Source organism: Ornithorhynchus anatinus, unplaced genomic scaffold (genome assembly GCF_004115215.2).
Source record: "Ornithorhynchus anatinus isolate Pmale09 unplaced genomic scaffold, mOrnAna1.pri.v4 scaffold_93_arrow_ctg1, whole genome shotgun sequence".
Classification (NCBI taxonomy): Eukaryota; Metazoa; Chordata; class Mammalia; order Monotremata; family Ornithorhynchidae; genus Ornithorhynchus; species Ornithorhynchus anatinus.
In genome coordinates, this window is record NW_024396943.1 from 170,095 (window position 1) to 197,123 (window position 27,029).

The 27,029-nt window shown below is 49.5% G+C and overlaps 1 protein-coding gene across 2 annotated transcripts; it reads right to left on the reverse strand.

Annotated features, from left to right (window-relative positions):
• Window positions 1–215: 215 nt before the first annotated feature.
• On the reverse strand, window positions 216–26,887 carry LOC103167607 (tesmin-like). 2 transcript variants are annotated; one of them, XM_029057334.2, is made up of 10 exons: window positions 26,821–26,887; window positions 25,894–26,364; window positions 24,962–25,120; window positions 20,253–20,387; window positions 16,334–16,457; window positions 15,291–15,364; window positions 13,913–14,001; window positions 7,373–7,475; window positions 3,587–3,744; window positions 216–2,358 (listed from the first exon to the last, which is right to left on the reverse strand). In XM_029057334.2, exons 2-10 carry the CDS (start codon window positions 26,305–26,307, stop codon window positions 2,196–2,198), a joined length of 1,419 nt encoding a protein of 472 aa, XP_028913167.1. In that variant the 5' UTR covers window positions 26,308–26,364; window positions 26,821–26,887; the 3' UTR covers window positions 216–2,195. The 2 variants fall into 2 exon arrangements, with proteins under 2 accessions (XP_028913167.1, XP_028913168.1); XM_029057335.2 differs by lacking the exon at window positions 26,821–26,887 and having other exon boundaries at window positions 25,894–26,407.
• Window positions 26,888–27,029: the final 142 nt, after the last annotated feature.

Sequence of the window (27,029 nt, forward strand, 5' to 3'; positions counted from 1 at the left end):
ACAAACAGAATAAGGTGACCAGATTTCACACAGAAAGGGCCACCAGGGGGTTGTCCTGGAGGGTTAGGGACAGAGGGAGAACTAGCATGGTTTCGCTAGGATTTGTTAGTTGTTGGATGGCTATACCCGAAGAAAAGCATGTTTATAACAGAGTTTGAAACCACATCTTCTAATTCTTCTGGAAACACAAAGAAATGAACTTGTGACAACTTTTGTAATATCTAACACTTTATTTTCAATCACAGCCATAGTTAAAACATCTGAACTTTAAAATTGGTGGGTGGACTACTATGTCCCCTAGTACCTCTGGCCTCTTGAGAGGCTCTGCGGGAAATCAGGGCGATGCTTTCCCAGGGACCTTTGATTTCCCTTGCCGTTCCCCATGCTCTTGGGGTGGGAGCTGGTGCCTCGCAGTTGTGGGGAACCGCTGAAACCCGGAGGACTGGCAAAATGAGTTTGATATCGCCTCAGCGTCACCTTATCCAGTCCCAGAGGAGAACGGAGTTATTCCAGTAAGGAATAACTTACTCTGGAAAGAGCTCTGGGTATCTTCTATCTGAGGCCATTAGCCACTTGAACTGTATTTCCTTCTCCAACAGAACTTAAAACAAGCTACTTCTATTAACCAACCCCACCTGCTTGCCGGTGCCCAACTATGTGCTTCCAACGGTATTAATGCATATCAAAAACAATGATTAAGTGACTTGGGAAAATGTGACCCTTTCCCAAACACGTGCAGAGATTCCAATCAAGAATCAGCTGCTGGAATGAGTGTGATCCCAGGTCACAGTTCCCTGGAGGAGGTGCCATTAGTATCTGCAGACATTGGAAGGTACCCTGACAGCCCGTCGTCGGAAAATCAACCCCCATGGCAGCGCTGACGAAGCCATTAGGGAGGGGACCTCACCCAATTTCTCGAGATAGGGCGGGGAGCAGATGAGGTGGAGCGAGAGTGGAGATGTTTTCTTGGGCGGGAGAACCGGGCAGTCACCCAAGACCACCGATATTAAGGGTGGGTCCTGCACTTCCTGTTCCTTGGGGGACAATTAGCTGGGATCAACATCTCACAGGCTCGACGACTTGCTTCAGGACCAGAACTACTGCAGAAGCAACCCACACTGCTGATCTGGCCACCCCGGGGGTCAGGGGGAAGTGGGTGGTGGCTCACCCAAGGCAACCACAGATCTACAATGTCCAATTCTGGGCTGGAGATGGGGGAGGTCGGAACAGTAGGAAAAGAGGGATGGAGGGTTGACGGTCCAACTGGGGAAAATAGCCAGGGGTCCCCACCCACCCCCAGGACCAAGGCGTCATCAGCCCGACATGGCCAATGATGAACCAGCATTTCAAAGTGCGACTGCTGTGACTCCTGTTGATAGGGAAGTTTCAGAACCAGGGAATGAACAGAGACGAATGCATTGGGCCATTTGCAAGGCCATTTTCCCACAGGCTTTAGAGGCAAACAGAACCCCAAGAACTCCTGGGAGCTCTGGGTATCTTCTGGCTCCAGAGGGAAGCTCTGGCCAGCCTCGCTCCATTCCCCCTTCCCCAGATCTTGGCTTAGGGTCCACTTCCGGGGACCCCTGCTCCTAAGGAGTCAACAGCCCACCAGAGCTAAGGGGCCATGGCAGTCCCCGAGGAGCCGCTGAGGTGCTCCTGTGGCCAGAGGAGCTGTGGCAAGAGAGGAGAGCAGCGGTCTGGGCATGGTCACGGGAGACCTGCTCCAATCACATGACCACAAGCTGGGACCGAGCGCCTTCCAAACAGGCCAGCCGGCCCGAGCACAGATAGCGCCCGCTGGGGTTTGTTCCCTGAGTGGCCCCGTTGGCCGGCAGCCATCCCAATGGGTCTGACCAGGAGCAGAGAGAGTGACTGAGCCCATCGCCCCCCGGAGCCCCAGGAGCTGGCGGGTGGCCCAGTCTGGAGACCGTCTGGGCGACGCTCCTCCCCATCGAGGAAAGCCTTCCTCTGCTGAGACTCTCTGGGAGGAGGCCTCGAGAGGCCACCCGAGGCAGGAAATATGGGCGCAGTGCTCTGCCACGGGAATTGTGCCCCTGAGGGCTTTGGGGCAAGGTTTATCTGAGAATCAGGTGAAATTATCAACTTGTCATATATCAGGCTTTCTGATTTCTGCTGTCCTCTTCGCTGTAAACCGTATTCGCCTGTCCACCACTCCAAACCTTTGGGGGACTCGGTTACTTTTGGAAGATCTGCGATATACATCTCCCAAACTCCTCCAGGATCAATTGCTCTGCTATATGCTTTGGGTAGTTTGCTTCCTCAGCCTCTTGCCCCCGGGCCAGAAGTCGAGCACAGGTGGTTTCCACCGCTTCCCAGGAGATGCACAATGGGGGCGACCTGTCAGAAACCAATTGGTTACATGGATGGCATCTGAAATGCACACATGAAGAAAAAATGCCTAGAGCACCACCCAGTTGGGCAATTCCTGCCAACGCACATGTCCAACGCTGACTTCCTGAAACTCAGGAAGGAGAGTGGCAGCTACAGAAAGGATTTTCCTTTCCCCTTGAGGCACTGGGTACCAGGAAGTCTGCCGGCTTCCTGGCAGCCCCCTAGCAGGTTGGAAACGTCCCAGGAATCGCCCATCTGTGAAAGGACCAGAAAACTCAAAACTCAGAAACACTCTATTGTACAGAGCAATGATGGCTGATTTAACATGTCCTCCAGCTGCCAAACCAGCTCTCTTGAGCAGGATTTATATTAATGTCTGTGTCCCCCCCCACCCCCCAGACTGAAAGCTCATTGTGGGCAGGGAATGTCTGTTTATCGTTATATTGTATTCTCCCAAGCATTTAGTACAGTGCTCTGCACACAGTAAGTGCTCAGTAAATACAACTGACTGAGTCTCCTAAAATCTGGGTTCCTCCAGGGATGCCTAGCCAGACTTTTTTGAGGTCGATCCCCCCCACTAGATTGAGGGCACGGGATCATGCCTTCTCTACTGTACACTTTCTCCCCAGTACTTAGCACAGTGCTCTGCACAACAGTAAGCACTCAAGAAATAATCACCGATTGCCAGACCTAGGTCTTGAGAGGTTTGCTTCCTTGTGGCGGCTTTACCGAAGTAGCAGAAGGATTGCTCCAGACAGGCCCTGCTCTGCCCGAACTGCACCCTACCACTAGAGCCTTGGGTCATAATTGAGGTAGCTGGGCACTTGGGGCAGAGGGTGGCTGCCAAATCCCGATGGAGTCCTCTGCCCCGGGAGATGGCCTTGGTAGAGAGGGATTACTGGGGACGCCAGAAGACGGTGAAACGAGTACGCTCCGCATAACCTAGAAGGGACTAAAAGGAAGCTTCCCTCTGCCGGCCCCATCCACGAAGACATCCCTGAAAGAGGGACAGCAGTCAGTTCTGCCCAGGGACAGACAGACACGCAGACAGACAGCCCCAACTGCACGGGAACCAAAGGGCTCATAGGAGGACAAAGCACATTCACATGGTAAACAGTTAGTCGGATGGCCAGCAGGGGCCAATGAAACACCATACTGGGCAGGTCCTCTAACTCTGAGGTCAGGCCACTTCAAAGTTCTTCCTTGATCTGAGCAACTATTTCAAGGTGCCTACCCGTGATTTTCATCTTTGGGAAGGCCTACAGTCTCAGGTGATGAAATAAGATTGCTGTCTTCGTGATTCTCAGTCGCTGTAGAGTTTGAGTTGTTGGTGAGTTCTTTTCGTGGGGGACTTCGATCATCATTTTTGCCACCAGTGTACGTAATGTTGGCCTAACGAGACAAAATATCAGAATTAACTGAAAAGGCTGAGCTTCTTTTTTTCCTTCAAAAACAAACAGAATCAATTTTGCATCCTCAATTTTATCGGATTTGGGTGGTGGGGAGAGGAAAAGGTGAAAGGAGAAGAGTTCTATCAAACTAGCTGAGATCCCTGAAACTTTAATGGAATTTTATTGTTCCCTTCTTCCCTCCCTCCTCATTTCTCTCCTTACCCCTTCCCACCTCTCCCTGGCAGCTGTCAACTTCACAGCAGGCCAGGTTACATTTTTTCTAAACCTGACCTCTGGTGCTTGGCTGAGCGGGAGAAACGCTGTCCCCCTCCCCATGCCCACCCAATGACACCTGAGCTCCGACTGTCCCCTGCTCCTGCCCGGGCATCAGTCGATCAAACTATGATATTTACTGAGCGCTCACTGTGGGCAGAGCTTACTGGCTGCTATGGGAAGGAGCCGAGCAGCAGCAGTAGCAGGGCAAGTGAGGCCTTCTCAACTTGTAGAACGTGAACTGCCGGAACTGCGGCTGGAATTCTGTGACTGCTGGTCCTTTCATGTACGGCGTCACCTGTGTCTTTCATATTTCTGGTTGCTTTTCCTCCTGGGTCTGCCCCAACCCCCATCCCTCCACTCCTTCTTCTTAGATCGGGAGCCCCTAGGGGGTCAAGGGCTCTCCTCAAAGACCTCCATTGGCTATCCATCTATCTTCTCAAACAGGAACCCCCGACCCTCGGTTCGCCATCAGTTCTGTCCATTCCGCCGCAGCAGAACACCTTTCGGCAACTCTTCACACCCAACTGCCACCTTCCTGCCGTGCTCCCCCGGCCAGCGCCTTGTGCATGCTGGGTTGTGGGGGATTTCAGCAGTGGCAGGGTGCAGCCTCTCCAGATTTTAGAATTTTGGGGAGCTCTGGACATGACTTGACTCTCAATGCTCTGGACAGCAGCACCTCTGCCACTGGGCCTGTGGGACTCTGCACTTTACTATGCCGTTCCAGGTTTATTTTACTTCACCTTTCCTTATGTGTCTGTCACCAAATCCTTTCCCACCACATTTTCAGATGGGGAGCCCTGGGGGGCCAGGGATTGCCTCTTACTCTTGCCGGGGTAATTGGTTTTTCTCAGAGCTCAGTACCATGCTCTGCACACAGTGAGCGCTTAAGAAGGACTATTAATGCTGCTACTACAAGATCATTCCACTTCATCTGATACTTCCCAAATCACAATCTTCATTCCTGCCAAACTCACTCCCAACTATAATCCACTCTCATCTTGCCCGCCTCCGAACTCTTGCTTCCACTGTTTCTCTTTTTCTCATGGTCTTCGTTAAGCGCTTACCACGTGCCAGGCACTGTACTAAGTGCCGGGGTAGATACGAGCAAATCAGGTTGGACCCAGTTCACATTCCACATGGGGCTCACAGTCTTTAGTCCCATTTTACCTATGAGGTAACTCCTCCTCACCTGCCTTCTCTCCCCCACACCCTCCTCAAGAACCTCCTGGGCCCATCCACCTCTGCATCAAACAGGAACTCCTCACCATCAGTTTGAAAGCACTCCATCACCTTGCCCCCACCTACCTCACCTAGCTACTCTCCTACTACAACCCAGCTCACACACTTCGCTCCTCTAATGCCAACTTCTCAATGTACCTCAATCTCTTCTATCTCGCCCTCTCGCCCACGTCCTGCCTCTGGCCTGGAACGCCCTCCCTCCTCATAGCCAACAGTTACTCCCCCCCCCGCCAAGTTCAAAGCCTTAATGAAGGTACATCTCCTCAAAGAGGCCTTCCTCAGCTAGGCCCTCCTTTCCTCTTCTCCCAGTCCCTTCTGCGTTGCTGTGACTTGCTCCCTTTATTCATTCCCCCACCCAGCCCCACAGCACTTATGTCCATATCTGTAATTTTATTCATTTATATTAATGTCTGTCTCCCCTTCTAGACTGTAAACTCCTTGAGTAAACTCCAGAGAAGCAACATGGCTCAGTGTAAAGAGCACGGGCTTGGGAGTCAGAGGACATGGGTTCTAATCCTGGCTCGGCCACTTCTCTGCTGTGTGACCTAGGGCAAGCCACTTAACTTCTCTGTGCCTCAGTCACCTCATCTGTAAAATGGATATTAAGACAGTGAGCCCCATGTGAGACAACCTGCTTACCTTGCATCTTCCCCAGCACTTAGAACAGTGCTCGGCACACAGTAAGCTCTTAACAAATACTATTATTATTATTATTATTATTGTGGGCAGGAAATGTGTCTTATATTGTACTCTTCCAAGCGCTGAGTACAGTGCTCTGCATACAGTAAGTGCTCAATAAACACGACTGACTGGTGTGGGGCTGGGGGTGGGGTGACTATCAAGTGCTTAAGAGATACCGATCAAGTGCATACATAATGCAGAAGGGAGAGTGAATAGGAGAAATGAGGGCTAAATCAGGGAAAGCCTCTTGAAGGAGATGTGATTTTAGGAGGGTTTTGAAGGTGGGGAGAGCAGTGGTCTGTCAGATGTGGAGGAGCAAAGGGTTCCAGGTCAGAGGGAAGACGTGGGCAAAGGTCAGCAGAGAGACAGATGAGATCAAGGTACAGAGAGTATAGGTTGGAGTTAGAGGAGCAGAGTGTGCAGGCTGGGCTACAGTAAGAGATTAGCGAGGTGGGGCAGGAGGTAGCAAGCTGTGTGCCTTAAAGCCGCTGGCAAAAAGTTTCTGTTTAATGGTCAACCACTGGAGGTTCTTGAGGAGGGGGGAAGATGTGAACTTCTTGGCTTTTTTTTAGGAAAATGATCAACCTCTCCACTTGTCATCAGCAGAATCAACATGAATTTTGGAGTCTGAGATCTTAGAAGACAATCAATTTTAAAAGCATCATAAATATATTTTCCTTTCAACCTTTTGGGTACCTGGCCCTATTCTTAGACCTCACTGTTCATTTTTCATTTATATAATAAATGATTATTGGCATAAGAATAATAATAATAATTGTGGTATTTGTTAAGCCTTTATTTACTAAGTGCCAGGCACCGTACTAAGTGCTAGGGTAGACTCAAGGTAATCGGGTGGGACACAGTCCCTGTCCCACCTGGGGCTCACAGTCTTAATCTCCATTGTACAGAAGAAGTAACTGAAGCCCAGAGAAGTGAAGCGACTTGCCCAAGGTGACACAGCAGGCAAGTGGCGGAGCCGGAATTAGAACCCAAGTCCTTCTGACTCCCAGGCCCCTGCTCTATCCACTAGGCCACACTGCTTCCCATTTGACATATAGTAAGTGCTTAACAAATACCATTTAAAAAATGACCCTACTTGCCAACACGTAGCTGAGATGATACGCTCATCGATGACTCCCCAACACCCTTGCCCGGCAGATGTTGCATGGGTATGGGCATCAAAAAACTGAAAACTACAATAAAGTCCCCAATGTTTTAGGTGAGTACAACTGAAAATGAGGAACAACCTCCCCTTGAACGACCCAGTCCCCTAGATGCACATTAGGGGAAATGCTGCTCAAAACGCTCTCCAAGGACCCTGGACCTTGCATTCACAGGAAAGACAGGGCCCTGGAGGAGAAAAAAAAATTTCAGGAACCTAAATCATGCTTGTTGAGGGTACTTTCTAAAGAAATAATAAACTGAAATCTTACCTTAATGGCTTTATTTTCTCCAGTGTCACAATTTAGATTGTCATACGAGTTGTAGCAGCTGCCGTTGAGGCACAAGTCACCATTGGTAAGAAAATAGCAGTCCCTATTGGTAAGACATTAATGAATTAAATTTATTAAGCACTATGTGTTGCATACTTGAGGTAGATGCAAAATAACTGAATTGGACAACTCCTGTCCAATATAGGGCTCTCAACCTAAGGAGAGAAAACAGGTTTCTTATCCCCATTTTACGAATAAGGAAAGCGAGGCCCAGAGAAGTTAGTGTCTTGCCCAAGGTCTCCTGACCTCCCCTTACACTTTCCATTAATCCACACTGCCCCTCTGTACTCTGTAAAAGCCAAAGACCCCAGGGTTGAGAGCTAAGGAGCTAATAGATACCTAAGTATCCAATTCTGAGCCCCGACAGAAAACCTGTCCCTCTGTGGGGTAATCATGTTGCAAAAAAAGGAAATTTGTGTTTATAAAGTCAGGAATCGTGTGGTATAGGAGGCTATCACTTTATTACACAGCTACACAGCTCAGCAAATCGGTTAATCAGTGCTATTTATGAAATGTTTACTGTGTGCAGAGCACTGTCTTAAGCACTTGGGAAAGTAGAATAAAACCAAGTTGATAGACATGTTCCTTGCCCACAAGGCGTTTACAGTCTTGGTGGGAGATAGAAATTAATATGAATTACAGTTAGGGGAACTGGGAGAGTATAGTGATATTCATTTATTCTTTCGATCATATTTATTGAGCACTTACTGTGTGCAGAGCACTGTACTAAGCACTTGGAAAGTACAATTCAGCAGTAGAGACAATCCCTGCCCACAACGGGCTTACAGTCTACAAGGGGGGAGACAGACATCAAAACAAGTAAACAGGCATCAATAGCATCAATATAAATAGAATTATAGATATATACACATCAGAACAAGTAAACAGGCAATATAAATAAAGAGGATTATAGATATGTACAAATATACACAAGTGTTGTGGGGTGGGGAGAGGGGTAGAGCAAAGGGAGCGAGTCGGGGAGATGGAGAGAGGAGGGGGAGCTGAGGAAAAGGGGGGCTTAGTCTGGGAAGGCCTGTTGAAGGAAGTGAGCTTTCAGTAGGGCTTTGAAGGGGGGACGTGTGATTGTTTGGTGGATTTGAGGAGGGAGGGCATTCCAGGCCAGAGGTAGGACGTGGGCCAGGGGTCGACAGCGGGACAGGCGAAAACAAGGCACAGTGAGGTTAGCACCAGAGGAACGGAGTGTGCGGGCTGGGATGTAGAAGGAGAGAAGGGAGGTGAGGTAGGAGGGGGCAAGGGGATGGAGAGCTTTGAAGCCAAGAGTGAGGAGTATTTGCCTGATATGGAGGTTGATAGGCAACCACTGGAGATTTTTGAGGTGGGGGGAGACATGCCCAGAACGTTTCTGTAGAAAGATAATCCAGGCAGCAGAGTGAAGTATAGACTAAAGTGGGGTGAGACAGGAGGTTGGGAGGTCAGAAAGGATGCTGATGCAGTAATCCAGTCAGGATAGATATTTACATAAGTATTGTGGGGCTGGGGGTGGGGTGAATAACAAGGGCTTATTCATTCATTCATTCATTCATTCATTCATTCAACAGTATTTATTGAGAACTTACTATGTGCAGAGCACTGTACTAAGCGCTTGGAATGTACAATTCAACAACAGATAGAGACAATCCCTGCCCAATAACAGGCTCACAGTCTAAACGGGACAGCAAAGCAAAACAGAACAAAACAAGACATCATCATCAAGATAAATGGAATCGAGGAGATACACACCTCATTAACAAAATAAATAGGGTAATAAATAATATATACAAATGAGCACAGTGCTGAGGGGAGGGGAAGAGCAGAGGGTCGGGGGGGAGGGGAGGAGGAGCAGAGGGGAAGAGGGGCTCCGTCTGGGAAGGCCACCTGGGGGAGGTGAGGTCTCAGTAGGGCTTTGAAGAGGGGAAGAGAGTTAGTTTGGCAGATTTGAGGAGGGAGGGCATGCCAGGACAGCGGTAGGATGTGGGCCAGAGGTCGACGGCGGGACAGGCGAGAATGGGGGACGGTGAGGAGGTGGGAGGCAGAAGAGCAGAGCGTGCGGGGTGGGCAGTAGAAGGAGAGAAGGGAGGTGAGGTAGGTGGGGGCAAGGTGATGGAGAATTTTGAAACCAAGGGTAAGGAGTTTGTGTTTCGTGCGAAGGTTGATAGGCAACCACTGGCTTATGGGCTACACAGCCAAGTTCATAGTTAATGCAGAAGGGTAGACCAGACAAGGGAAGGTAATGGGCTTTGTCTGGGTAAGGCACTCGGTGGAGATGTGATTTTAGGAGGGTTTTGAAGGTGGGGAGAGTGGTGGTCTATTGGATATGAAGGGGGTGGGAATTCCAGGGTAGGAGGAGAACTCTGGCAAGGAGTCGGTGGCAAGACAGATGAGATTGAGGTACGGAGAGTAGGTTGGCATTAGAAGAGTGGACCGTGCAAGCTGGGTTGTAGTAGGAGAGTAGTGACGCGAGGTAAGAGGGAAAGAGCTGATTGAGCACCTTAGAGCTGATGGTGAGGAGCTTCTGACTAATGCAGAGAACAACCACTGGAGGTTTTTGAGTAGTGAGAGATATAGACTGAATGGTTTCTCAGATCAGGCAGCGGAGTGAAGCACAGACTGGAGAGGGGAGAGACAGGGAGGTCAGCGAGGAGGCTGATGAAGTAGCCAAGGTAGTAGCCAAGGCAGGAAATGATGAGTGCTTGAACGGGTCTGGTAGTAATAGTAGAATTTAATAAGTGCTCTCTGTGTGCAGAGCACTGTACTAGGCACTGGGAAAGAATAATAATAATAATCATGGTATTTGTTAAGTGCTTACTATGTGCCAAGCACTGTTCTAAACGCTGGTACACAGGCGGGTAGTAGACACTGTCCCTAGCAGTCCAGCTGGAGAGGAAAGAGAAGATTCTAGGGATGTCATGTAAGTGCTCATTAAATGTGCTTGATTGATCAAAACATATTCAAGTCTCCCCCACTTAAAAAGAGAAAAAAACTTTCTTGACCCCACTGTTCCTTTGCAGCTGAGATACTGTGGCACTTCTTTGGTGGTCCAGGGGTTGAGAACGAGGCTCTGTAGGCGTTCATTCATTCACTCCTTCCGTCGTATTTCTTTAGCGCTTACTGTGTGCAGAGCACTGTACTAAGCGCTTGGGAGAGTACAATACAACAATAAACAGACACATTCCCTGACCACAACAAGCTTACAGTCTAGAGGATTTAAGCAGGCTGGCCCTTCCCTGCTCAGATTTATTTCTTAAGCAGTTACTATGTGCTAGGTACTTTTCTAAGGGCTGGGGTAGATACAAAGTAATCAGGTTGGACACAGTCTAGGTCCCATATGGGTCTCAGAGTCTCAATTTGCATTTTACAGATAATAATAATAACTCCTTTGTTAAGCGCTTACTATGTGCCAAGCAGTGTTCTAAGCACTGGGGTAGATACAACATAATCAGGTTGTCCCACTTGGGGCTCACAGTCTTAATCCTCATTTTCCAGATGAGGTAACTGAGGCACAGAGAAGCTAAGTGGTTTGCCCAAGGTCACAGAGCAGACAACTGGTGGAGCTGGGATTAGAACCCATGTCTTCTATCTCCCAAGCCTGTGCTCTTTCCACCAAGCCATTCTGCTTCTCTAACCTAGGCACAGAGAAGTGAAGTGACTTGCCCAAGGTCATGCAGCAGACATGTGGTGGAGTCAGAATTAGAACCCAGGTCCTTCTGACTCCCAGGCCTGGGCACTTTCCACTAGGCCACGCTCTTCAACTGCTAGGAGATCTTGGCAGGTTTACCGTCGGGTCCGGGGGCTGTGCCGTTTTTCTCCGGCTCCAACGCCTGTGGTGACAACCTCGGGAGTTAGGTCACGTGCCAGGTCTCGGCCCGTCAGAAGGATTCCTGGGTTTGGAAGGGCCTAGTCTCCCGTGGTCAGAGATGCGAGGGAGGGGAGCGTGAGCCGTCTCTAAGGGACTCCTTCCCTCGTCGCCTGGGATGGGGCTGGAGCGACCGCCCCCGTCCAGGGATCCCATGGCTGTAAGTCTCAGGCTGTGGGGCGTCTTTAATGATGTGCAGAAGTTCTTGGTTTCACGGAAGTGAGCATAGCCCTGGAATTCTTCTGCTTTCTTCCCACCACTTTTGCACATATTCCTTAACTTGACTAGCGTGCCACAAGGCAGGTTTAAGCCTCATTCCTGGGACTGCAAAATCCTAGGACACTGCAAAAGAAGCAGCATGCTTCTTTTGCAGAGAAGCAGCATGGTGTAGTGGATAGAGCATGGGCCCGAGAGTCAGAGGTCATCAGTTCTAATCCCAGCTCTGCCACTTGTCTGCTGTGTGACCTTGGGGAAGTCACTCCACTTCTCTGTGCCTCAGTTACCTCATCTGTAAAATGGGGGTTGAGACTGTAAGCCCCACATGGGAGAGGGACTGTGTCCAACCGGAGTTGCTTGTATCCACTCCAGTGCTTAGTACAGTGCCTGGCACATGGTAAGTGTTTAACAAATATCATTTTATTATCATTATTATTAATAGTAATAAAAGCTTTCTAGGGCAGTAGTTGTTTCACTGTACAAGCAAAGCCTTGTATATACATTCAAAAACTGCCTAAAAAAACACCTAAACTTCTAATATCTTCTGATGCCACAGGGATGACACATCTGATGGTGGTGAGCCTCAGCAGGCACAAAGAATGGCCTAGGTTCTGTCATATTTTCTATTTTTAGTCAAATTTTTTATTTGATCAGACTTTTTTTAGGCTGGGGGGAGAGAGGTGTTAGGAGCAAAGCTCTCTGTGGCATTGCTGCAGGAGAGAGTTCTCTCAAAATAAAAAGGCCTAGTAAATGACTATTCTACTGGCATGGCATTTCACTCAGGCCCGCGATGAAGGTCTCTGACAAGCTTATGCTATCCATGGCATCAGTACCCCATGAGTGGCACCTGGGATAACTTCTGTGTCCATATTACCACCAGAATCCAGTTACGATCTTGCTCTTGCAACATCCTCCCTGTCTCCTAAACCCGTAACCTTGGCACGAGTCTCAACGCATCTCTCTCATCCAACTCACACATTCAATCTCTCACCAAATCCTGTCACTTCTACCTTTACACCATCTCTAGAATTCACCCTGTTCTCATCTATCCCACCCACATCTTCCCTCGGCCTTGAACTCCCTCTTCCTTCAGTCAGTCGGTCAACTGTATTTATTGAGTGCTTACTGTCTGAAGACCACTATATTAAGCACTTGGGAGAGTATCATATAACAACATAACAGACACATTCCAGAATCCAGCAATGTTGTGAAGGTCAATCTGACAGGATTTAGTGATGAACTGACTACGTGGGTTGAACGAAATAGAGGAGTCAAGGATGATGCCAAGGCTATGGGCTTGTGAGGCGGGAGGGATGGTGGTGCCGTCTACAGTGATGGGAAAGTCAGAGAGGAATGGTAGGAGGGAGATGGGGCGATAACTGGAGGGAGCCTCGGGGTCCAGGGAGGGTTTTATCAGGATTTAGACCTCCAGTCTCCCCACCTTAAACACCCTCCGCAAATCACAACTCCTCCAAAAGGCCTTCCCTGAACAGGCCCTCTTCTCATTCATTTATTGAACGCTTACTGTGTGCAGAGCACTGTACTTTTCCCCATCTGCCCTGTCCTCTATGTCAACTATGCACTTAGCTGTGTGTCCCTTAAGTACTTTGATATCCGAGCCCCACCGCGCTTCCATCAACATCCTTCTACTCTGCAATTCCCTCTACCTGAAATTGACTTTCATGTCTGTCTTCCCCTCTAGGCTGTATGCTTGTTGTGGGCAGGAAACACGTCTACCAATTCTGTTGTGCTGTACTCTCCCAAGTGCTTAGTGCAGTGCTCTGCACAGTAAGTGCTCAATAAATACAACTGATTGATTGATTTCACCTCTTCTTCGTGTCTCCCCTTCTTACTCCCCCTATTTGTTATTTCTCTTTCTTCCTCTACCTCTTTTTGACTTCCCCGATCACCCTTCCTACTCCTTATGCCATCCCGAGGTACTCACTGTTGGGACTCTGACCGTTGACCAACTCGAACTTGTAGTAATGTCCTTCTGAATCTTATTTCCATCCATGAGACCTTCATATGGATGAGTATTCCAATGGTCGAAAACCATTTTTTTTATGCTATCTGCTAAGTGCTTACCATGTCAAACACTGTTCTGAATGCTGAGATAGATAACAAGTTAATTAGGTTGGATACGGTCCCTGTCCCACATGGTGCTCACAGTCTCAATACGAGGGAGAACAGGAGAACTGGGACACTGAGAAGTGAAGTGACTTGCCCAAGGACACACAGCAGACAAGTGGCGGAGCCAAGACTAGAACCCAGATCTTCTGCCTCCCAGGCTCATGCTCTTTCCACTAGACCATGCTGCTTCTCCAACATTATCACATCATAAATGTGCCAGGTACCACATGAGATTTTTTGTATAGAAATCAATGGCAGATAATTGTTTGAAAAGCTATTACCTGGCTGCTTTTTGAGGTGGACATTTAAGGCTTAATTCTGGCAGATATGTGGCTCCCAGAGTTTCTGATGCTGAGGCTCCATGATCCAGCTGTTGAAAATGAAAAAAGGTGTTCAATAAACACCACTGCTGATGTTGAGGTTGAAAAAAAAACTGAGAAAACCCAATCAATGGCATTTACTGAGCACCTACTGAGTGCAAAGCATTGTACTTCCTGCTTGGGAACACAGCAGAAGCAAGACACACACTTTCCCTGCCCTCAAGGATCTTATAATCTTTCACCTCGCTGCTCTCCTACTCCAACCCAGCCGGTACACTACGCTCCTCTAATGCTAACCTTCTCACTGTACCTCCATCTCATCTATCTCACCACCGACCTCTCGCCCACATCCTGCCTCCGGCCTGGAATGCTCTCCCTCTTCATATCTGACGGACGATTACTTCCCCCCGACCCCTCAAAGCCTTATTGAAGGCACATCTCCTCCAAGGGGCCTTCCCTGATTAAGCCCTCATTTCCTTTACTCCTACTCCCTTCTGTGTTGCTCTGATTTGCTCCCTTCATTCACCGCCCAATCAGCCCTACAGTACTTATGTGCACATCCATAGTTTCTTTATGTATATTAATGTCTGTCTCCCCTTCTGGACTGTAAGCTCGTGGTGGGCTGGGAATTGTCTGTTATACTGTACTCTCCCAAGTGCTTAGTACAGTGCTCTGCACACAGGAAGTGCTCAATAAATATGAGTGATTGATTACAGTCTAATGAGGTGGACAGACCCAGATTATTTCCCAAGGGTGGAAGGAAGATTCCTCTCAAAGAGATGGGAAAGAAATGGGTGTTCCTGCCATGCCTTAACAGGCAGCCCTTCGGAGTTCCAAGAGGATCTTGATCCCAGCTGTCAACTGCAATGGGCATGAGGACCCTGGGGTTCCACCTCTGCATCCAATCTCAGCTGATGTCTCACTGGAAACTGCCTCTAGACCGGAAGCTCCTTTGGGCAGGGAACATGTCTACTAACTCTGTAGTTCTGTCCTCTCCCAAGGGCTTAGTCTGGTGCTCTGTACACAGTAAGCGCTCAATAAGTACCACTGATTGAATGAATGACTGATTGAAACATCCCGAGGAGCTGTGCCTTTGCTAGGCCCCGATCTGTTCCACTTGGAGCAGCACAGAAATGGTTCTGCTCCAGCTGTCCCTCCCCTGCTGCCAATGTTAAAGCTGTGAATTAAAGGCCCATTTGGCGCGGGGGTGTGGGGGGGGTGAAGCCAGGGGGCTGTGGGTAGGGTCCCACGTCTTATCCAGTGGTTAGAAAGTCACAGGATACAGCATATGAACTCTAAACATCTGCTTTCTAAAAGTTGTCATCCAAAAAGGTCTCACCTGTTTTGAGGGGACTTTTAATTCAGGTGGGGTCATCAAAATTCGTTTTAATACAGAAACCTCAGGTTTACCATCTGCAAGGAAAACATAATAAAAATGAACTTACAGAATGCAAATTCTTCTTCCTCTGGCACATGGGAAAAGTCTTGGGAGATTTGGATGCACCTTCTTGCCAAAGGGCTGAGTTACAAGTGTACAGTGTGACTCCCCCTCTTCAGTATTCTGTTTCTTTCTCAAGGGAATTTTCACTCTAAACTGAGGACTGAGAAAATGGGGGCATCTTTGATGTCCAAAGACACAGATGTGCCCTGATAAAGTCATGTAAAAGACAGGAAACAGAGGACATTCAAAAACCCTTCACAGAGATTCTTTTCCCGCTGAACGACATGACATGAAACATGCATTTCCACCCCAGGAGCTCCGCAGCCAGCCTCAGGATAGACGGCAGCATGGCCTATGAGAATCAGCGTGTCTTAGTGGAAAGAGCCCGGGCTTGGGAGTCAGAGGACGTGGGTTCTAATGCTGGCTCTGCCATTTGTCTGCTGTGTGACCTTGGGCAAGTCACTTCAAATCTCTGTGCCTCAGTTACCTCATCTGTAAAATGGGGTTAAAGACTGTGAGCCCCATGTGGGACAACCTGATTACCTTGTATCTACCCCAGTGCTTAGAACAGTGCTTGGCACATAGTAACCGCTTAACAAATACCATCATCATTATTATTATCTTGCATGGGCCTGTAGGGCCTGAGGGAGGGAGGGAAGACTACTGTCTCCACTCACTCTCCTGATGAATTTTCCTGCAGGGGGGGCGATGGTGGTCAGTCTTTCTGGGCAGAAAGAAATGATTCCAAGAGGGGCAGTTGGGACTTGAATCCGTCCCAACTCCCTTGAAAAGGGCACAACCTTCTGTTTGCTTGGATTCTTCGTTTGATCGCCACCTCCCCACCAGCCCTGACACCATCACTTATCAAACAGAGAGGAGATGAGAGGAAAGAAACAACTGTCTGATAACTGACACACTCTCATTTTCCACTTGCTTGATACCTGAGTAAAAGCGATTATTCTGATATCGTTTCTTAGGACCCAGATGAAGTTTGCTTCGTCTTCGTCTTCCTTTGCCAGAATTCTTTGGACGGAGCTGCATCTCCCTTTCCGAAGGACAGATCACCTGAAAGATAAAATGGCTCAGTGGAAAGAGCATGGGCCCTCCCATCCTTTAACTGTTGGAGTTCCTCAAGGGTCAGTTCTTGGCCCTCTTCTGTTCTCCATTTACACTCACTCCCTCGGTGAACTCATCCGCTCTCACGGCTTTGACTACCATCTCTATGCAGATGACACGCAGATCTACATCTCCGCCCCTGTCCTCTCCCCCTCCCTTCAGGCTCGCATCTCCTCCTGCCTCCGGGACGTCTCCACCTGGATGTCGGCCCGCCACCTAAAACTCAACATGAGCAAGACTGAGCTCCTCATCTTCCCTCCCAAACCCGGTCCGCTCCCAGACTTCTCTATCACCGTGGATGGCACGACCATCCTTCCCGTCCCGCAGGCCCGCAATCTCGGTGTCATCCTTGACTCGTCCCTCTCGTTCACCCCACACATCCTATCCGTTACCAAGACCTGCCGGTTTCACCTCTACAATATCGCCAAGATCCGCCCTTTCCTCTCCACCCAAACGGCTACCTTACTATTACGGGCTCTCGTTATATCCCGGCTAGACTACTGTGTCAGCCTTCTCTCTGACCTCCCTTCCTCCTCTCTCGCCCCGCTCCGGTCTATTCTTCACTCCACTGCCCGGCTCATCTTCCTGCAGAAATGATCTGGGCATGTCACTCCCCTTCTTAAACAACTCCAGTGGTTGCCTATCGACCTCCGCTCCAAACAAAAACTCCTCACTCTAGGCTTCAAGGCTCTCCATCACCTTGCCCCTTCCTACCTCTCCTCCCTTCTCTCTTTCTACCGCCCACCCCGCACGCTCCGCTCCTCTGCCGCCCACCTCCTCACCGTCCCTCGGTCTCGCCTATCCCGCCGTCGACCCCTGGGTCACGTCCTCCCGCGGTCCTGGAACGCCCTCCCTCCTCACCTCCGCCAAACTGATTCTCTTTCCCTCTTCAAAACCTTACTTAAAAATCACCTCCTCCAAGAGGCCTTCCCAGACTGAGCTCCTCTTCCCCCTCTACTCCCTCTGCCATCCCCCTTTACCTCTCCGCAGCTAAAGCCTCATTTTCCCCTTTTCCCTCTGCTCCTCCACCTCTCCCTTCCCATCCCCACAGCACTGTACTCGTCCGCTCAACTGTATATATTTTCGTTACCCTATTTATTTTGTTAATGAATTGTACCTCGCCTTGATTCTATTTAGTTGCCATTGTTTTTACGAGATGTTCTTCCCCTTGACGCTGTTTAGTGCCATTGTTCTTGTCTGTCCGTCTCCCCCGATTAGACTGTAAGCCCGTCAAACGGCAGGGACTGTCTCTATCTGTTGCCGACTTGTTCATCCCAAGCGCTTAGTACAGTGCTCTGCACATAGTAAGCGCTCAATAAATACTATTGAATGAATGGAGTCAGGGCTCATGAGTTCGAATCCCAGCTCTGCCACTTGTCGGCTGTGTGACTGTGGGCAAGTCACTTAACTTCTCTGTGCCTCAGTTCCCTCATCTGTAAAATGGGAATTAAGACTGTGAGCCCCACGTGGGACAACCTGATTCCCCTATGTCTACCCCAGCGCTTAAAACAGTGCTCAGCACATAGTAAGCGCTTAACAAATACCAATATTATTATTATTATTATTATAAAAGTCATCACTGTCTTTTTTTTCTTTTCAACAGGACAACTCTGTGCTTCAGGTATAACACTTTACAAGAACCTTGAATCTGCTAATTCTGACTTTGAATAGGTCATCTAAATGGAGGATGATAAAATAGTTCTGTGCCATATTCCCATTCCCCACTAACGAGTTTCTATTTTTAATGGTTTTATATTTTCTTTCAGGATCAAGCTTTCAGACTCATTTAGCAGCACTGTTCTAATTCTTCATTCATCCATTCGATCATATTTATTGAGAGCTTACTCTGTGCAGAGCACTGTACCAAGAGCAGCAACAAATAGAGACAATCCCTGCCCACAACGGGCTCACAGTCTAGAAAGGGTGAGAGACATGAAAACAAGACAAAACAAAACAAGGTTAATTCTTCCAGACAAACGGTGTGACTGCACAGGCTAAGTGGCGCATGGTTCTGAAGAGATCGGCATTGCTGCCAACTGTACCGGGGTGGGATCTATCGTGTCTTCCGCTTGCCGAATAGAGGGCTGGATTGGACACGTGGGAGACCCACGGAGGAGGAGGAGGAGCTCGCGATCTAACAGGAGCGACCGTAGTCATAAATTGACGTCTGGGCCATTATTTCCTGGGCTCGCCTGTCAACCTGCCGAGCCCCTCCCTCTCACTCTGGCACAAGGGCCTGGGAGGGAGATAGCTCATGGCAAACAAGGTGTTGAGGGCTCCCATACTGGGAGGTTGCCCCCACAGCCCCCCTCGATATAGAAAGCTTCGTGCAGAGGCCAAAGGCCTACTCGCCATGGATAAGAGACTCTGTAGCTGGCATCCCGGACAGGTCGTGAGGATCCCAGTCGTGGCTGAAACCCCGCCCTTAGCTGGAGGCCGCCCCGGCCTCACTTGGGCTGACCCAGGCCATCTGAAGCTATACATGGGTCATACGTGGCCCCAGGACTCTAGGTGACCAACGACCAGTTGTTAAAGCAACATCCGACTCATAATTCGGGTGAACGGAGGAGCAAAAAAATGCTACAAAGAGAGTACTCTTATTGAACACCAGAAAAGCAATTTCATTTTGCCTCATTTCACTCTGAATAGTGGATGTCGCCTTCGGCTCCCACAGTATTATTATTACTAATCTCTTAACTGGGTCCAACTCTTCCACTCGTTTAAGGGGAGAAAAGGCTAATGTTAAACCTGAGTGCGGGGGCTAGGGGGTGGCGAGGAGACTACCTGCCCCCGTTGACACAAAGTACAAAGAAGTGATGTTTATTAAGCAAGGTACTAAGCCTGAGGTAGAAAGAAGACAATCAGGTCGGACGCAGTCCCTGGCCCATATGGGGCTCACAGTCAACATAGGAGGGAGAACAGGGATTGAACCCCCATTTTACAGATGGGGAAACTGAGGCCCAGAGAAGTGACTTGCCTAAAGTCACACAGCAGGCCAGGGGCAGAGCCGGGATTAGATCCCAGCTCCTCTGATTCCCAGGCCTGTGCTCTTTCCATTAGGCCATGCTGTTTCTCACTCTCTCCCAGGGACTTGTAGGAAGGGATTTACGTGCACCACTACGGCTTCAACTTCCCCAAATTCATTCATTCACTCACTCGTATTTATCGAGTGCTTAGTGTGTGCAGAGCACTATACTAAGGGCTAGGGAGAGTCCAATATAACAATAAACAGACACATTCCCTGCCCATAATGAGTTTACAGTCTAGAGGGGGAGACAGACATTAATATAAACAAATAAATTATAGATATGTATATAAGTGCTGTGTGACTGGGGGGTGGGGTGGGGTGGGGGTGTGTGAATAAAGAGAGCAAGTCAGGGTGACGCAGAAAGGAAAGGGAAAAGAGGAAAGGGAGCTTACTCAGGGAAGGCCTCTTGGAGGAGGGGTGCCTTCAATAAGGCTTTGAAGGGGGAAGAGTAATTGTCGGATCTGAGGAGGGAGGGTGTTTCAGGCTGGAGGGAAGATGTGGGAGAGGGGCGAGTGGCAAGAGAGATGAGATCGAGGCACTTTGAGAAGGTTAGCTTCTTCTGCCACAAGGTCAGAAAGAGTGGAGGGGGGGAAGAAGCTGTTTTGGCAGCTGGAAGAAATCAATGAACATACTATAATATTTAACTGGGGCAATCAAATCATGCTTATTTTCTCTTTACATCATCTTTGGCATTGTTTACCACTGGCTTGGAATACCTTACGGTGTGAAGAGCTGGCATCATCCACTGTCTCTTGAAACGGTGGACCCACACCAGAGTCACCTTGAACATATGGATTCTGAAAAGTTTCCTGGGTGTCACTTGCAGCATTATCAACTTTTGGCATGTTATCCTAGGGAAAAAAATCACACTGAGATGCATACTTGCGACGCTTGCTTTACATTGCTACTTTGAGAATTACTGACTGTCCCCCCGCAGCCCCTCGATTCCCACTTTAGCACTTGTGTGTCACCTAAGCAATTGGATACTCATACACCCCCTCTGCTGTCCTAGCACTTATGTTATACCTTCACGCTCTACGGCCTCTTCCTAATTGCAATTTATTTTAGTGTCTGTCTCCCCTGCTAGATCGTAAACTCCTTGAGGGCAGAGGTCCCGTCTAATATTCATTCATTCATTCGATCATATTTATTGAGCACTTACTGTGTGCAGAGCACTCTACTAAGCACTTGGGAAGTACGATTCAGCAACAGAGACAATCCCTGCCCACAATGGGCTCACAGTCTAGTGGGGGGAGAGACGCATCAAAACAAGTAAATAGGCATCAATAGCATTATTATAAATAAAAGAATTATAGATACATACACATCATTAATCAAAATAAATAAAATTATAATTATAAATATGTACATATATACACAAGTGCTAAGGGGCAGAGAGGTGGGTAGAGCAAAGGGAGCGAGTCAGGGAGATGGGGAGGGGGACAGAGGAAAAGGGGGGGCTTATTCTGGGAAGGCCTCCTGGAGGAGAGCTTTCAGTAGCTTTCCAAAGCCTGTGCTCTGTCCACTAGGCTATGTGGCTTCCACCAAAAAAAAAAGCTTACCATTCCCCAAATTTGATCATAAAGGTTCTTTGTTAAAGGTTCTCTGTTACCGTGTTGTACATTCCAAACGCTTAGTACAGTGCTCTGCATATAGTAAGCACTCAATAAATACTATTGAATGAATGAGTGATTTTCTTCTCCCCTCCATAAGTGGACACTCCAACAACTAGCACCACTGCACTCTCTTAAAAAAACAAGTGCAGTAAAAACATGTGTTCTGTCAGAAGAGAGTAAAGGGAGAAGGGGGGAGTCGAGCAACAGGCCAGTAATGCCCGGTGGGATACTGCAAAGCCAGGAAATGAATGATGCCTTGCTTTGGGTTGTCTGATTGTTCTGGGAGAGTAGACAACAGGGCAGAATCAGAATTGGTTCACATTAACTGCATACTCGGTATCCTGATTGAATTGGAGAGACATGACGTGCAGGGTGGGGATAAGAAAGTACTAGAGATCTCTAGAAAGCTCCAAAAATGTCTTAATTTAGTGTTCCTATGCACATGGGTCTGTTCCCCTTAAGTCTTTTGATAATCTCCCCACCCCAGACCCACAGTACTTATGCACAAGTCCCTATGCTCCGCCATTTCCCCTATCTGTAATTTCTTTTAATGTCTGTCTTCCCAACTACAGTGCAAGCTCTTTGAGGGCAGGAATTGTCCCCACCAACTATATTCTTCTGTACTCTTCCAGGTGCTAAGCACAGTGTTCTACACACATTAGGCACTCAATAAATATCACTAATTGAAAAATACCATTGATGAATTGGAGTTACAGACAAAGTCGGCTCTGAAATGCAAGCACCTGGGCTGGGCTCTCTGTTCGACTCTAGAAATGAAAAGTACTTCAAAGAGCTATCGCATGTATGACATTACAAAAAGCTAAAACAGATGAGCCTGAGCCTGACCCCAACAAACAGAATCAGAATCATCACAGGCCCAAATGGGCTGTACTGGTTCTAAGGACCTGGGTTCTAATCCTGACTCTGCCACTTGCCTGCTGTGTGACCTTGAGCAAATAACTCGACTTCTCTGGCCCTCAAAAAAAGGATGGTATTTGTTAAGCGCTTACTATGTGCCAAGCACTGTTCTAAGCACCGTGGCAGATACAAGGTAATCGGGTTGTCCCGCGTGGGTCTCACAGTCTTAATCCCCAATTTACAGATGAGGTAACTGACGCACAGAGAAGGAAGTGGCTTGCCCAAGGTCACACAGCAGACAAGGGGTGGAGTGGGGATTACAAGGGGTGGAGTTGGGATTATAAACCACATCCTCTGACTCCCAAGCCCATGCTCTTTCTACTAAACCACACTGCTTCTACCTCACTGCCTCATGGACCTCAGTGACCTCATCTGTAAAATGGGGATTAAGACTACTAATTCTACTGTGCTCGGCCAAGCCCTTTCAGTACAGGGCTCTTCACCTAGTAACGCCCAAGTAGTTGTCCATCCACCTCCGCAACAAACAAAAACTCCTCACCATTGACTTTAAAGCACTCAATCATCTTGTCCCCTCCTACCTCACCTTGCTACTCTCCTACTACAACCCAGCCCGCACACTTCATTCCTCTAATGCCCACCTTCTTGCAATACCTCCATCTATCTCGCCGCCGACCCCTCGCCCACATCCTCCCTCCGGCCTGGAACGCCCTACCTCCTCAAATCTGAAAGATAATTTCTCTCACCCCATTCAGAGCCCTACTGAAGGCACGTCTCTTCCAAGATGCATCGCCCTGACCTGCTCTCTTTATTCATCCCCGCCTCCCAGCCCCACAGCACTTATGTACGTATCTGTAATATATTTATTTCTATTAATGTCTGCTCCCCCCAGACTGCAAGCTCGTTGTGGGCAGGGAATGTACGTGTTTATTGCTATATTGTACTCTCCCAAGCTCCTGGTACAGTGCTCTGCACGCCGTAAGCACTCAATAAGTAAGACTGAATGAATGTATGAATAGTAGGTGTTCAATCAATCAATGGTATTTGTTGTGTATTTACTGTGTGCGGACCACTGTACCAAGTGCTTGGGAGACTACAATACATCAGAGGAGGGAGATACCTACCCATAAGAAGCTTACAGACAAGATGGGGAGACAGGCACTGAAACAATAATAATAATAATAATAGGATTTGTTAAGCACTTACTTTGTCCCAAAAACTGGACTAAACTCTGGGGTAGACACAAGATAATCAGGTCCCACATGGGGGCCTTCAGTCTCAGTCCAGGAGGGAGAACAGATGTTTAATCCCAAGTGCGTAGGTAACGAAGAAAGGAGGGCAAATAGGAGAAATGAGGGCTTAGTCCGGGAAGGGGAAAGACATGTGATTTGAGTAGGATTTTGAAGATGGGGGAGGGCTTTTCTGTTGGACAAGGAAGGGGAGGGCACTCCAGGCCAAAGAGAGGAGTGGGCAAGGAGTCGGCGATAAGACAGACGCAATCGAGGTACAGTGAGTACACCGGCAATTGAGGAGTGAAGTGTGTGGGCTGGGTTATAGTAGGAGATCAGCGAGGTAAAATAGGAGGGGGAGAGCTAGTTGAGTGCCTTAAAAGCTGGTGGTACGGAGTTTCTTTCGATGCAGGTGACAGACAACCATCTGAGGTTTTTTGAGGAGAGAGGAGATTTGGACTGAGTGGTTTTTTTTAGAAAAATGTTCTGAGCAGCTGAGGGAAGTATAGACTGGAGAAGAGAGGCAGGAGGCAGGGCGATCAGTGAGGAGGCTGATGCAGTAATGGAGGCGGGATAGGATAAGAGCTTGGATCAGCGTGCTAATACTGGGACGGAGAGGAAAGGATAGGTTCCAGGGATGTTGTAGAGGTAGAACCAACAGGATTTGGTGACAGACTGAACGTGCACTCAAAAATGACCAATCGATTGAGTAGAAGAGTCAAACTCTCACTATTACTATAAGTGGCACCAACTTCCAAACCCACTGAGGCCTTGGAGGGAAAGGCAGCCCCCTCTGCAGTTCTCTAAACAAAGGCAGCTGGCACCAGGCCAGCTCCTCCTTCCCTGGCGGAATTGCTGGCCCAGACGGAATACAACAAATTCTGCCAAGATAGGTCTGCGTTTCTGATGGGTGCAGTTGCCTGAGACCCGTGGTGGCCTGTAGTATCGCTGAGCCAAGATGGAAACCATCGGGGGTGAACTCTCCTTTATCTTCTCCTTCGCTCCCCAGGCCGAGATCCCTCCAACCCCCATAATGCACTCGCTCATCTTTCCCAGCTGCCTCCCAAGAGGTCACCCGTCTCCTTTCGAAAACTACCCTCTCCACCTGCAACTTGGACCCCACCCCTTCGCACCCAATTAAAACATTTGCACTGACCCTTCTTCCCTGCTATTTTTAACAGCTCACTCTCCAATGGATCCTTCCCCTCCACTTTCAAGCACGCCTAGTGGAAAGACTCCAGGCCTGGGAGTCAGAGGACCTGGGTTCTAATGCCGACTCCGCCGCTTATCTTCCGGGTGACCTGGGGCAAGTAGCTTTGCTTCTCTGTGCCTCGGTTTCCTCGTATGTAAAATGGGGATTCAAGCCCTGTTCTCCCTCCTACTCTGACTGTGAGCCCCATGTGGGCGACGGACTGTGTCTGACCTGATCACCCTGTACGTACTCCAGCATTTAGTACAGTGCCTGACACACAGTAAGTACATAACGTATACCACAATTATTACAATTAAAAATATTAAACCTCTTGGCTATTGCCACAGAAACCCACAGGATAACATGTATCCAGGTACCCAAACCCATTTATCTGTCTTTTGGCTCAGAGATGTCACTGCTGGCAAAGACTCTTCATATGAATAATTGGAAGACATCTGTTTTCTAATGCCAAAGTGCAACCTAAAGACTCTGTGAGAACACTGCAAGTTTACCATTGTAAGCGGATTCCTTGAATAATTATGGAGGCTCAAAAGCGAGCTGACACTCGGGAGTGGAGCGATGGGGTACACAACAGACTGTCCCATTAAACTGTCTTCTACACTCAGTGACAAATCCATCTCTTGGTGGTTGGACGGCAGGCAGAGGAATGCCTAAAAGAAAGGAAAACGAATCTGTTCCGTGGTTAAGACGTAAAATGAGGTGCACCATCGCGCAACCGATACTGCTGAATAAAGATCCCCTTGCACGATCTAATGCTAGTCACTGTAGGTCATAAACTCCTCGCAGTTGGCTTTAAAGCACTCAATCACCTCGCCCCCTCCTACCTCACCTCACCACTCTCTTACTACAACCCGGCCCGCACACTTGGTTCCTCCAATGCCAACCTTCTCACTGTGCCTCCATCTTTTCTATCTTGCCGCTGAGCTCTTGCCTGTGTCCTGCCTCCGGCCAGGAATGCCCTCCCTTCTATCTGACGGTTACTCTCCCCGCCCCCCTCCACCCCCCCATTCAAAGCCTTGGTGAAGGCCCATCTCCTCCAAGAGGCCTTCCCTGGCTAAGCCCTCCTTTCCTCCCCTCCCACTCCCTTCTGCGTCACCCCGAGCAGCTCCCTTTATTCATTCCCCCCCGCCCCATGGCACTTTTGTACCTATCTGTAATTTTATTTATTTCTACTGTCTCCCCCTCTAGACTATAAGCTCGTTGTGGGCCGGGAATGTGTCCGTTTATTGTTCTATTTTACTCTCTCAAGCGCTCGTCATAGTGCTCTGCACATGCTAAGTGCCCGATAAATCCGAATGAATGAATGAAAGTGCCTGTCCCAGGGGATCCCCTGGACCTCTCACACCTATCTGCACCCACCCAACTCTCCCGTGGCAAAGGGTCGCCCAGAGGTGCCTTTGAACGTAACTAGCTTTGGTCTTACCGGCATCTCTTGGGAAAGGTGAGCTGCACCTTCTTTGGCGAGAACACTAAAGGGGACATTGTTAGGGTTGTCCTGGGTCGCCGAGGAAAAGAGTGATTGGTCATTGGAGGAATGAGGTGGGGAAGAAAGAGATTCTTCTATAGATCTTAGGTCTTGGAGCTTCAAAAACTCTTCGAAGATATCATTCTCGTTAAAGTCGTCAACGGGGTTGAAATGAGACGGCACGACATCTCTGTCGTCATCCTCCGACAGATAGATATCTTTAAAGAAATTAAATTTTTCCTCGTAGGTCTCCCCCGCCGCGTCGTGCAGGACGGCGTTGTCCAAAAAGACCTGACTGTCTCTTTCAAAAGCGTCCGTCTGCATTACGTCTTCCAGATCGGAAACGCCGTCAAACAGAAACCGGTCTTCCATTTCGGCCGAAGAGCTCGGCCCGCCCTAGCTGTGTGGAGAGGTCACCCCGTCCGTCACCTGCGACACAAAGGAGGGCGGTCAGGGCTGTCCCCCGACGGGTCTGCAGCTTCCCGCCTTCCCGGGGCCCGCCCCGGGCTCCCCCGCCCCCAAGTCGGAGCCCGGCCGAGGCGCTGCCCGCTCGCCCGGCTGCCCGCTCGCCCGGCCCGGGGCCGAGCCCTCCCGCGCTTGGAGGCGAGCCGGCTGGTGGCGAGCGGGCTGGTGGCCCTGTCCGGGTTGGGGCCGCATCCCTGCCCTCCTCCGGGACGAGGCCGGGCCTGAAGTGGGGGCCGGGGAAGGGGGGGCCGGGGGCGGCTCCCGCCTTTCGAGATGGGGGTCGGGGGGCTCGCCCCCTCGACCGCCCCTCTCCCCCGGCAGCCCTCGGCAGTCCCCAACGACTCCGGGCGTGTCCCCCCCGCCCCTTCGGTAACCGCTCCTCTTCCCTGGGGCCCCGGCCCGACCGTTGGAGCCACGCACCGGGACCACCGGGCGCGCGGAACCTCCGGCCTCTGTCGGAATAGAAGATCGCACCGGGCGGGAAACGTGCGGGGTCGGGGCGGCGGTTGGGTTAGGTGCGCGAGGCGAGGGAGGCGGTTGGGCGGGGCGCGCGGGGAGGGGGGGGGCGTTGGGTGGGGCGCGCGGGGAGGGGGGCCCCTGGGGTTGGGGCGGGGCGGGGCACGGGAGGG